At 33.0% G+C, this 13274-nt stretch overlaps 1 protein-coding gene across 1 annotated transcript; it reads left to right on the forward strand.

The window, feature by feature from the left end:
- Positions 1–678: 678 nt before the first annotated feature.
- LOC134234825 (uncharacterized) lies at positions 679–2931 on the forward strand. The gene has a single exon (XM_062716873.1). The coding sequence runs from the start codon at positions 1431–1433 to the stop codon at positions 2328–2330; it is 900 nt and encodes a 299-aa protein (XP_062572857.1). The 5' UTR covers positions 679–1430; the 3' UTR covers positions 2331–2931.
- Positions 2932–13274: the final 10343 nt, after the last annotated feature.

Raw genomic sequence — 13274 nt, forward strand, 5'->3', positions numbered from 1 at the left:
GTATTAAATCGTGACATTGGTCCCCCATTTTCTATGGAGGAAATGATTAAATGCTTCGGAGGTTATTTCTGTAGAAATACGAACGTAGTTTGTGAATTTGCAGGTATAGCTATTTGATGGCAGGAAAAAAAACAAAGTAAGTATATGCAAAATAAATATGATTTTCACTGAAATTTTATTGAAATTTATTGTTTAAAGCAATTTTTTTTTAGAATTTATAATTTAAAAAATAATTTAAAAAAATGTTGTAAACAAATGTTATTTAAAGATTCTTTAATTTAAATAAATACTCAAAAAAGGGATTAACTAAAATCATTTGCGAGTACACGTATTGATAAAAACAAAGAATTATATAAAAAGCTTTTTTCAAATACAGAATCCCATTTCTTAAACAGATTTCATGTCCTTCTGGAGCCAGAGTTCTATCCTTGAAGAAATCAAAAGATCCCCTGAAAAGATGTGCCTGTCTGTTTAATTGTGCTGATGTATTTTGTTCTGCTCGAGGCCATAGATATCTTCGTGTGTTTTAAAAGTTTAATAAAGACGGTGCATTTTTAATGATGTATTGTCACACGCAGGTATATATAAGAAGTAAAAAAATACATATTAACTTTAATATTTCCGATATTACGTATACAGACAATAAATCTTGAAATCTCGGCATTGGATCACAAAGTCGGGTGAAACAGAGTTTAAAACACATTAACGATTTAGACTTTGTTGTTTTAAGACAAACATTAATTTCTTTATGAACTTTCTTGCATAGAAACCAAAGTGAGGACAGAGATTTGTACCAAGTGATTCCTTAACTCTACGGACTGTCGTTTTAACCTCTTGGAAAAGTAAATATTTAAGGGATTAGTACATGAACGGCGGTGGACATTGAGACTTATAAATGTTTATGAAATCTGATTTTTTAATAAATCAAAGTATCTGCGTGAGAAGCCCTGACCGATCGGCAAAGGATACTTGAAGGTTTATTAAAATGTTTATTTAGTGTTATTTTCCGTCAATGGACTTTTGAATACACAGCAAGTCCTGGAGTCTTCGGTCAGAAAGGACTGTTTGTAGAACAGCTATAGAACCGGGGAACAAATAGGCAGTATGAATTCTGACCAATCTGGAATGTTTCATGCAATAAGTTTGTTAAATGATAATATCCCTATAGGAATAAAATCCACAATCAATGATATGACGGATTAGAGCGCCAAATAACACATGACATTGCAATCCCTCGGGATAGATAACTGAAAGTCAAGATTTTCTCCATTGACTGCGAAAAGACTTGTAAGACAAGGGAACATTGCTTCTTTTCATAAAGAACACATGTTTGTGTTTTTAATAAACCAGAGAAAAAATATTGGGTGTTTAAACATTGTTACAAAACCTAGATTGTGAAAAAGTTTGATTAAAAATCTTCTAGTGAGATCATGAGGTCCAATATCGTGTCGCGTCCCACCACAACGCAGCTCTCGGAATACGGGTCTCTGGGGTCCTCCAAAACAAAGACGTGGAAGTCCTCCATGGAATACCTTAACAAGAAGAAGCAGACCAAATCCGACATCTTCCATGCCGAGTACGATCAGAAATTACTGAGACTCAAAGCAATGTTGATGTTGGATAACCAAACAGAGAACGAAGCAAAGGCAAGTAAACTAAACAGGACTGAAGAGACCGAACTAAACACCGTGAAATCTCAAGTCTGGAAAGAAAGTCTGAGTTACGAGAGACAGTATAGTCAAAGTGTGCGCCAATTCCGGGCCCATTCTGCCCGAGTGTTCCGTAATTCTGGACATCCTCCAATCAGTGGACTCCAAAGATCCCCGACCCTGGAATCATTTCCGAAGGACAAGTTGTTACAGCGTAGGAAGTCTCAGAACCGAGACGTGTTAACTCCTAGACACTGTGTGACTTGTGGACAAATTCAAGGAGTCATAAGAGCCTACGAAAAGGAAAGGACAAATAATAGTGACTTCAGAAAAAATTCTGAAAAAGACGAATGCCGGGTTCCTCAAACTGTATGTCTGTTTAATGACAGACAAATGAAAACGTTTATCCACTCTCTAGAGACGGAATACTGCAGTGAAATGCCGGATGTTACACAACTGATCCAGGATTCTAAATTCTACCTCCAACAAAACCCAGCGGACACGTCCAGGATCAGACCGCAATCATACCCACTGGAGATGATTAGGTTAAAAGAAAGAGTAACAACATTCTGTAGAAGTCAGGATAAATTTAACAAACAACATCCGATACCCGGGTGTGTAAAAATGGAGACGGATAAAGCCAGGATAGATCTGGCAATATCAATCAGAAAACGGCGGTAGGCGCCACTTTCATATAAAACAATTGCATAATCCAATTTTATGAAAAACTATCGAGAGATTGGATTCAGTTGGATAAAAGCCATTCTCCAATGTCAATTTTGCAAACAAATGTGAGAAGAAGAAAGAAATACCCTGTGCTTTTTTTTCCAAATGGACATTTCCTTATTACCGAGTGATTGTACTGAAGTAAAACCCCTATGTACATAAAACCCAGAGTTTGTCGATAAATCGCAGTTTTAAATTCTTCAAAATACATTGTATTTTCAATAAAAATGGAAATGCAGAGCTCTGATTTTAGAAAGCAAACCGAAAACCTAAGGTATTAGAAAATTTGCTGAAATACAGAAGGAGGACGTACAGAAAATGCATCAATGCTAATCCGTGTTTCTGTGGAATTCAAGAATGTTCGTATGACAGTCAGTTGACCTTATACAGCAATTTGTTTATTTATGATTTCGTGATTAACTTATCTTTTTCTGTTTCCTTTAAAACTACATTGAAATGTATATTCCACACTGGGGGTATTAAAATGAGTTTCATATCTAGAATTTCTATTGTTTGTGTCGCTTTGTGCATTGTTCTTTAAAACCTACTTAACATACACATGCAAGATTTGTTTGAAATGTGTTAATGTACACAACTAATAATTTATTGAAATGAATGTTTGATCATTCAATCTACCGCATTCCCTGTGTTTTTTATTAACGTGGAATTGAATTTGATTTATTTGATTAAAAAGTTGAGCACTAGTTGTTCTACCATGTAAAGGTTGTAAGAAAAATGATGTTGCAAATTTTTGATCACTGATTTAAGTCTTACAGTAGATGTAGTTGTACAATCCCGTAATTAAATAATTTTAATCGACAAAAAAGTCTAGACACAAATGATTTTAAGAAAAAACTAGTCGACAAAAGAAGGCAGCAAGACGATAAAAAAGGATTACAATTTAATTTGATTTCGTTGTTTTCTTTGCACTTAATAAGAATGCCCATAAGGTAAACAACGGAGGGCAGTGGCAGTGAACTCATTTTTATTTGAAAGATATGGTCATATATACTCACATTAATTTTCAAATAAAAATCAGCCAACGACAAAAAGTGGAACACCTCTGTCGTAAGCAACTCCAAAAGAGGTTGATTCAGAATAAAAACACTCATTTTGCGGAACATCTGATTTTATGTTTACCAGAGCCCCAGAATAAGCTTACAAGAACATGACAGGCAAAAAAGACAAAGATTAACACCACACGAACATTTAAAATTTATGGAAAATTTGCATTTTGAAGCAAACATTTCAGAAGAAAGTATGCTAGAGGAAATGGAGACATTTAAAGACATCTCTTATGGTTCTAGTGTCCGAGCTTGCTCTGCTCCAAATGTGTATTGTTACAATGGACATGAAAGCTTGATAACTGCTTGTTATCATCAAATTTAATGAATGTAAAATGAAGCTAATGTAAATCTAGTATAAATTTATATTAGCCTCTGTTTTTCTCTACTCTTCAGTGACTGTTATAAAGACCCATTAAAGATTACATTCAGAAATGATATAATAATAGCTGATTGCTTTGAAAAATATCAATATTTTTTGTTTACACACCGTAGAAACAAATCGAACTCTGCGAACCTATAGAACAAACGCAGAACCTACTGATGATCCTGTTGTAATGACCTTAGCTCCTTTGAGTCGTATCTAATGCTAGTCATGTTCCTATTTGAAACTACCTAAGCTCTTTTATTATGTCGTCTTTAATGCTAGTAATGTTGCTAATAGCTAATGATCTAAGCTCCTTGAAGTTGTCTCTAAAGCTATTATTGTTCCACCTTGTAATCTAAGCTCTAAAATCACATCTTATGCTAGTAATGTTCTCCTCGCTCGGTGATGAGCGGTGTTTCTTGAACTCAGCAATGTTTTAAGTTTGTTATCATTTAAGCTTCTTGAGCCTGGGGTCACTGCTACAGTGATGTTGTTAGTTTGTACTAACTTGAATCCGTGTTCAGTGCCCGTGATGTTCTTAGTTTGTTATTGTCTATGCTTTTTGTACTCTAGTGATGGTCTTAGTTTGTAATTAACTCTTGTTCTTTGAGGTAACAGGCTGTGATTTATCTATACAACGAGCCAAATGTTTGGCCTAAATATTTAACAATAGGTAAAATGTGTACAAACCAGAAGGATAAATCGTTCAGCCAATTTATTAAAAACCACTTGTGATATTTATTTGATTAAATGAAGAGTGTTTGTTATGCTGAACAATAAAATATTTGTCTATTGAAGTCCTCAAACACATTGTGTTAGCTTGCTTCTTTACACACAATAGAGCACTTAACAATGCAACATGACAATGACAATGAGAGCACTTAAACCCCTAAAAACTTCAAACTGATACATTGTGGTGAGATTGTTGTGATTTTATTCTGAGTAAACTTGCTTTACTGTATCTTATTAACCTTGGTCCAGTACCTTCTATGGGAAGAGAACACAAAAGTGTACAATCGAACAGCCATGAATTACCAAAATCGGCCCTGTCAGCATTACATTAACTTGAAGCCTTGTAAAACCCTAATGTAGGATTTGCAAGATTTATAACAATTTTAAGCTATATCTTTCCTACTTTTTTTTACAGTCGCATTAAATTGGTATTTTTTTTAATATCAAATTTATACAGACAGAATGTCTCTCCTTTCAAATTAACCCTTCATGTAGAATCTCTCGACAGAATTTATAATTGTCTCATAGTAGAAATAAAGTTATGTCGCCCTTTGAAAGATAGTGAAAACGAAAAATACCACAAAAACCTTGCTCTAGCCATAAGCATGACAGAGAGGAAATTGTCCTTTTAAAACAAATTTTAGTGAATATCAGTCAACTTGTAATTTTCCTTTCAATCTGTTCAAAATACATTAAAAGTAACCATTTAAAACTCTACACAGATATTTAGATTTTTAATATATGTCAAAAGTTGAATTTCTGAAAGTTAGTCACCTTTGTTAACCTTAACTTTAACACCCTCCCCCCTGCAATCGACAACATCAAAATGTTCGACTTTTCAAAAATTATACAACTAATATTCATGTACAACCATTCTCTATGATGAAGATAAGGTTCTTTGGCATCTTTGGCAGCTTTTTTTTTTATTTAATAAAATTTAAATGAAAAATTGAACTTGTTAGTTAACTTACCCAGTCATAAGTCATTATTTTGTATTAAAAAAAAACTGTGATTGTACACACTAGTACTCTGTACGGAATTTGAAAATAATAATCTTTCAAAATTTTTTCTGACAATATAATAAACAAGTCATTATTTTGTATAAAAAAAACTGTGATTGTACACACTAGTACTCTGTACGGAATTTGAAAATAATAATCTTTCAAAAATTTTTCTGACAATATAATAAACAAGCGATTATTTTTTGAAGAATATTACATAAAAACTCTAAAATCAGGGATTTGATTCAAATAACGCAATACAACAAACATGAATTTATAAATTGTACACAAATACAATGTATCTATGACAGAAATTTCCAGCACCTAAAAGTAAAGGAATTCCAAACTTGAGGTGATCGTAGTAAAAGAGAAAAAAACTTCATTAAGTAGAGGAATAAAATCAATATCTGGCATTCTGGTTTAATAACACTATATACTTTTTATCTATATTTGAAAACACAATGTCTTAAGCCCTTGCTCTTAACATATTCATTTTGGTATGGAACCAAAAAAAAAAGCCAGATAAAACTACAGGAAGAACTCTTAAAGTGTGACAAAAAGTTGCAAAATATGGATCTTTTGAACAGAAAGACAATGCAAAGAGATGGATTTTATCTATCTACAACTTTAAGCGATAGGTTCCAATTCATGACTTGTTGTAGTGTATCGGATTACTATACTCTTGTTCAAATATTAATTTTATTGATATATCTCATAAGTAGTATACAAACATGATCCGTCAGATGAAAGGAAACATGAATTAGCGGACATGACCATGTTATTGGCTTAAACAGTGGGATGACGTACTCTTTGACCAAAGGCGATCAAATTTTTGTGCAAAGACAACGGAGAAAAATCTCATTATGAAAGCAATATTCCATCGATAACCTTCTCAAATTGAACACTGATTGTTCGCAACATTTATATTATTACGTGACATCTATTAGTTTTGTTTGAATAATAATCATGTAAATAGATCAAAAAGATGACAACGAAATAATTTATCAAAAGTACATTAGATACAATACATTCTATTTCTTTTTCTGTGGATTTTAGTGTAGGGTTTACTAATATACTGTACTCATTGATAAAGCAAAGCATTTCTAACAATCTATTGGATTTCCATGGGTACCAATTCCGCCTTATTATTAGTAGACTTATTTTAAATTCATATGAAACAGACTATGTCCCAAATCTTTTACGTGAAAAGAATAAAACATTTGCCGTGGCCTTCAACTCGACATTTAGATATATCGATGAGGTAGTGTCAATTAACAATGGTCATTTCCATTCTCATGTCAATACGATATATCCCAGTGAACTTCAGATAAAAGATACCGTAGAGTCTAATACAACCAAGCTCTATGATAAACATGATGACAGCAATATACCTTCATCACCTACACATTGGGCTATACCTCTCATTTAATTTGATACGCAATAACATGCTCTACTTATGTAACACAGGCACCTGAAATTACTTATTTTTTTATATTAAATTAATAACCCCATACCAAAAAATTAGGTATGTTTTTATTGTATTGGAAAAATAAGAAATATCGGGTACCTGTGCTATGTATAATTTCTAAAACGAGGTAAACTATTGACAAATTGATGAAACAAGAATATCAGCAGTCTTGTTTTAATTAAGTCATCATTTCGTAAGTTCTATGATCGATACAATGACCTTGTCAGCAAATACAATTTATCATTGAATCAAATGCTGAATGACGTTTTGATTCCAATTCTTAGGCCATTATTTATACACTGAATTGTCGACGGATTTTCCCGTTATTTCGCGATCATGACAAGAGCACACGGCAGGTGTGACCGGTTGGCATTGGATGCTCAAACCTCCATGGCGCCTGATCCCACCTCTGATTTTTTGGAAGTCCGAGTTTGCTCTGCTCCTACTTTTCGACTGTTTAATGGACTTTTGAGCTTGAATACTGCTCATTATCTCCATATATTTCATATTTTGTGCATTTTCTAATCGACAGCAATTTATGTATTGGTATTCTTCAAGTCTCAAAGTCACATTGATTCCTACTACATGTTGTTTCAGAAAATTTAAAGCACAAGCTTGCCTATCTGCCAAATATATATATATATATATATATATATATATATATATATATATATATATATATATATATATATATATATATATATATATATATATATATATATATATACTTACCTCATATGCATCTTGTGTATAAAAATCTCAGATGGGCAATCTTGAGTTAGTGTTTATGTTTTTTTAAAAATAAAATTTCTTTTATAAAGCAAATATATTAGTGTTATTTATTTCAAGTTCAGTGGGATACATCCAATCAAAGTATGAATGAAAATGTTGTTACTAGATTTTAACAAAGAACTCTTATTAATTAATATTAATACTATAATTTATTATTTGAAAACAATTTCAACAAGCATCTCTTTATTAGCTTTTTAAACTAAATTCTGAATTTAAAAAAATGCTTATTAGATTTTATAACATGAAAAATAACAACGAATTCTTGAAATTTGGTCTCATAGTTCACAAAACACCACAGAAAGATGAGATTTTAAGTAGAATTTGATCACTTGTGGTCAGTAATTAAAAAGAACAAAAAAACAAAGGAAGAATTTTTTGTGATTTTGATTTTTATAAAACAATTTTAAAGTTTTCCCATGTCCTAGGTAAACTTAATCAAGGAGAGGTAACTCAAAATAATTCGTTAGATTATTAAAACAGTGCTTCAGCACAGGAGAAAATAAGAACAAAATGCAGTTACTTAATTATATATATACTATACCAATAAAGTTTGAATTAAAATTTATCCCAAAGCATTTTAAAATATAAACGAAAATTTCATTCAATTCTATAAAAAAAATTTGAGAGGGAAAGTTTGGTATTTTACAAAAGAGTTGAATGTTATATACATGTAAATTAGATAAAAATTTATTAAGAATTACATGTATACCAATTTCCCCAAATCTTTATGTTAACAATTTCTTTTTATTCAGATCAATCCCACAGCATAATTTCTTTAAAACTTCTTTAAAAACTTCGGCTTATTTATTTTACACTGAGCAATCATCTATTATTCAGAATAAAAAAAAAATGAATCAAGAATTACGAACACGTCTGGTTAGTCAGAGTATTATTTTTCACATGACTTCCTAGCTTTATATCTTTCATGTCAATATTTACCTGTTCTCAGTGAATTCAGAGCGATTTATTTCCCATAATAACATGACAGGTTCTCTGGGCTTGAGCCCCCTATACCCTCCTTCTATCTAAACTTGAGTAAGTTGAGTTGCCTGTCCTGTTTACGTTGTTAAGGGATGATTTCATTTTGAGGACAAAAAAGGCATTGAACCTATTTTCACTGTTTATATCAAGCCTATATGTTGAATATGAGCGTATGTTTATTAAAGGCAAATAAATAGCGATCAAAGATAATAATATTGTTATGATGTACATGTATAAGGTTTTGAAAGGATTTATCGATATGTCAGAAATATTTTGCAAAAAATATTTCAACCTTAGTTTATCTTAGTTATATATACTTTTTAAGTTGTTTTTGACGAGCAAATCATTGAAAATACAAGAAATTTCTTACTTGTAACTATTCAACATTCCGCTTATTCCAAAATATTGACAACGTTTAGATGTTAGTATATTACTTTAATGAAACATATGGAGATAACGAACAGTATTCAAGATCAAAAGTCCATAAAACAATACAATAGGAGCAGTGCAAACACGGACCTCCAAAACATTAGAGGTGGGAACAGGTGCCATGGAAGAGTGAGCATCCCCTGCCGACCGGCTTCACCCGCCATGTGCTCTTTGTCTGATCGTGAAATAACAGGAAAACCCGTCGTCAATTTAGTGTAGAAATAACGGACTAACAATTAGTATGAAAAACGTCAAATCGGCATTTGACTCATTGATAAATTGTATTTGCTGAGAAGGACATTGTATCGACCAAAGAACTTACGAAATGATGACTTTAAACGAGACTGTTGATATCCTTGTTTCATTAACTTGTTTGTCAATAATTTACCTCGTTTTAGATATTGTTCATTCGTAGAGCATACTCTTGCATCTAATCACTTGAGATATATAAACTTCGTAAGCAGGTGATGAAGGTACATTGCGGCATAAGTAAGGTAAGTTGACGATAGAAAAGTTGGAGTCATCACGTGTATTTTAGAGCTTGGTTGTTAAATTACCATTAGCGTCTTTTTCGAACAAAAATATTGAAATATGAAACAGATTTGTCAAACTCTGGGATCTTTTATCTCAAAATCACAAGGATATATCGTATCGACATAACAATGGAAATAACCATTGTTGATTGACAATGCGTCGTCGATATATCTAAATGTCGAGTTGAAGGCCTCTCGAGCTTATTTCTAAATAGTAAATATTTTATATTAAAATCTAGACATTTTGATATCAAAGACAACTGACTTCTCAATATAAACACGATTTGGAAATTTCCACATCTTGTGATCAGTCATCAGCAAAAATTCTTCGTTAAAACCACTCTGATTGTACGCAGATATCAAAAGGATGCTGAATTTCATTGACAACACTTATGTAGACTTTGGCGATAAAATTTTCCAACAAACTGCTAGAACTCTGATAGCATCTTATTATGCTCTCTTTAAACTTGATCTGTATTTCTATGAAGCTGACTTTATTCGAAAACTTCTACATGAATAGAGGAAAACACTTTCTGTGGCCTTTAACTCGACACTCAGATTTATGGACGATGTTTTATCAGTTAACATTAGTTATTTTCATTCATATTCCAAATCTGTTTCATATTTGGATGTTTTTCTCAGTATGAACGATAACGACCAACTGAAAATAGTCCCTTTTTTGACAAACGAGGTCAGGTAAGCTTTGCTTTGAAATCAGCAGTTCGTAAATTCTATGGCCGGTATGATAACCTTATTAACAAATGTAGTCTGTCATTTGGTCATCTTCTAGCGGATGTTTCGAAACATTAGTTAGACCTTAGTTTTTATACGAAAATTGAGTACGAAATGCTCTAAAATAGAGCAAAACATAGTGCTCACTGCGGATGTGCCCGTTCTAAAGGGGATGTTTTCTCCTCCTAGGCACCTACTCCATCTCTGAAATTTTCAGAGATCTGGGTTTTAATTATGCCCATTCCACATATTAGAATTGTTCATAGAATTTTATATATAGATAACGTCTCACTATCATCCTTTTTAGCTCACCTGAGCCGAAGGTTCAAGTGAGCTTTTCTGATCAAAATTTGTCCGTTGTCTGTCGTCGTTGTTGTCGTCTTCGTTGTCGTTGTCGTCGTAAACTTTTCACATTTTCATCTTCTTCTCAAGAACCACTGGGCCAATTTCAACCAAACTTGGCACAAAGTATCCTTGGGTAAAGGGGATTCAAGTTTGTTCAAATGAAGGGCCACGCCCTCTTCCAAGGGTAGATAATTATGAATTAGTGAAAAATTAATAGCATTTTAAAAAAATCTTCTTCTCAAAAACCACTTGGCCAGGAAAGATAAAACTCATGTGGAATCATCCTCAGGTAGTGTAGATTCAAGTTTGTTCAAATCATGACCCCCAGGGCTAGGGTGGGGTCAAAATGGCCGACCAAATTTTTACATAGGAATATATAGGAAAAATCTTTAAAAATCTTCTTCTCAAGAACCATTGAGACAGGAAAGATGAAACTTAAATGAAATTATCCTCAGGTAGTGTAGATTCAAGTTTGTTCAAATCATGACCCCCGGGGCTAGGGTGGGGCCAAAATGGCCGACCAAAGTTTTACATAGGAATATATAGGAAAAATCTTTTAAAATCTTCTTCTCAAGAGCCACTGAAGTAGGAAAGATAAAACTCATGTGGAATCATCCTCAGGTAGTGTAGATTCAAGTTTGTTCAATTCATGACCCCCGGGGCTAGGATGGGGCCAAAATGGGCGACCAAAGTTTTACATAGAAATATATAGGAAAAATCTTTTAAAATCTTCTTCTTAAGAACCAATGAGACAGGAAAGATGAAACTTAAATGAAATTATCCTCAGGTAGTGTAGATTCAAGTTTGTTCAAATCATGACCCCTGGGGCTAGGGTGGGGCCAAAATGGCCGACCAGAGTTTTACATAGAAATATATAGAAAAAAATCTTTAAAAATCTTCTTCTCAAGAACCACTATGCCAGGAAAGATGAAACTCTTGTGGAATCATCCTCAGGTAGTGTAGATTCAATTTTGTTCAAATCATGACCCCCGGGGCTAGGGTGGGGCCTAAATGGCCAACCAAAGTTTTACATAGGAATATATAGGAAATATTGTTAAAAAATATTCTTCTCAAGAACCACTGGGCCAGGAAAGATGAAACTCATGTCCAATCATCCTCAGGTAGTGTAGATTCAAGTTTGTTCAAATCATGACCCCCGGGGCTAGGGTGGGGACAAAATGCCCAACCAAATTTTTACATAGGAATATATAGGAAAAAACTTTTAAAATCTTCTCAAGAACCACTGGGCCAGGAAAGGTGAAACTTAAATGAAATTATCCTCAGGTAGTGTAGATTCAAGTTTCTTCAAATCATGACCCCTGGGGCTAGGGCGGGCCCAAAATGGCTGACCAAAGTTTTACATAGAGATATATAGGGAAACATTTTAAAATCTTCTTTTCAAGTACTTCAAAGCCATGATTAGTGATATTTTTCTATTTATATGGAATCATCCTCAGGTAGTGTAGATTCTACTTTGTTCAAATCATGACACCCAGGGGGGTTAAAATTCAAGCGCCCCCCCTCCCCCCAGTAAACTTTCAGTTTTGATCTGATATGTGCTTTTGCCTAGTCGATGTGCTCAGGTGAGCGATGTGGCCCTTGGGCCTCTTGTTTTCATCTGCATCCACAAATTTTATACATATGAGTTCCAGGTAATAATTCATGTATCAGATGAAAATTTATAAAATGGTCATAACTGTTATAGATTAAAGTAGACAATTATAACCTGCAACAGATCTAATCGATTTGCAGACCTACACCCTAAACTGCAGAGTTCATTAGTGACTAGACATAGAATGTGAAGGAATTCTACATTTCCTTAAAGAGATGTAGTGAAATATTGGAGAAACAGGCAAGTCATTACGATGAAGGTGAATTTTAATTTCTTATATATATTTTCTTTTGTAAACATGGATTACTTGATTTTAAAGGAGGAAAATTAAAAGAATTTTTCACATTGAAATAGAACTAATATGCACATGAAGAGGATAAGCTTTCATATGGCCAGTTTTTTTTTTTAAATGCTTTTACACCGGAAGTTAGTGTTGAAACAATTGTAGTATTTTAAAAGAATCTCTTCTATTTTTTTGCAATTTGTTAAATTTCAAACTTTGTAAGTCATTTCTCACCAGAAAGATATTGGATTCTGTAAATGAAAAGATCAGTTTGCGTCAGACAGAAAAACAAACAAAGTAGTTAAAGGAATGATCGACTGAGCACATAAACACTACAGTCTACATTGTAGGTAGTAGAATGCGCTCAGGACTATAGATTTAACAGGTGGAAGTTCGTGTATGACACATATAAATCTGTACGACGATTCTATAGACTGTACATAGCTTGTATACACATTATTGAATGTTATTGAATGACTTACTGTATACACTAATAATATTAGTTAGATAACCGTTACTTAGATCCAAGAGAGAAAAAAACTTATGTAAAGAGTTAAAAT

The sequence above is a fragment of the Saccostrea cucullata genome, unplaced genomic scaffold (genome assembly GCF_032062105.1).
Source record: "Saccostrea cucullata isolate Sc308-1 unplaced genomic scaffold, CSIRO_AGI_Scuc_v1 ctg179, whole genome shotgun sequence".
Taxonomy (NCBI): Eukaryota; Metazoa; Mollusca; class Bivalvia; order Ostreida; family Ostreidae; genus Saccostrea; species Saccostrea cuccullata.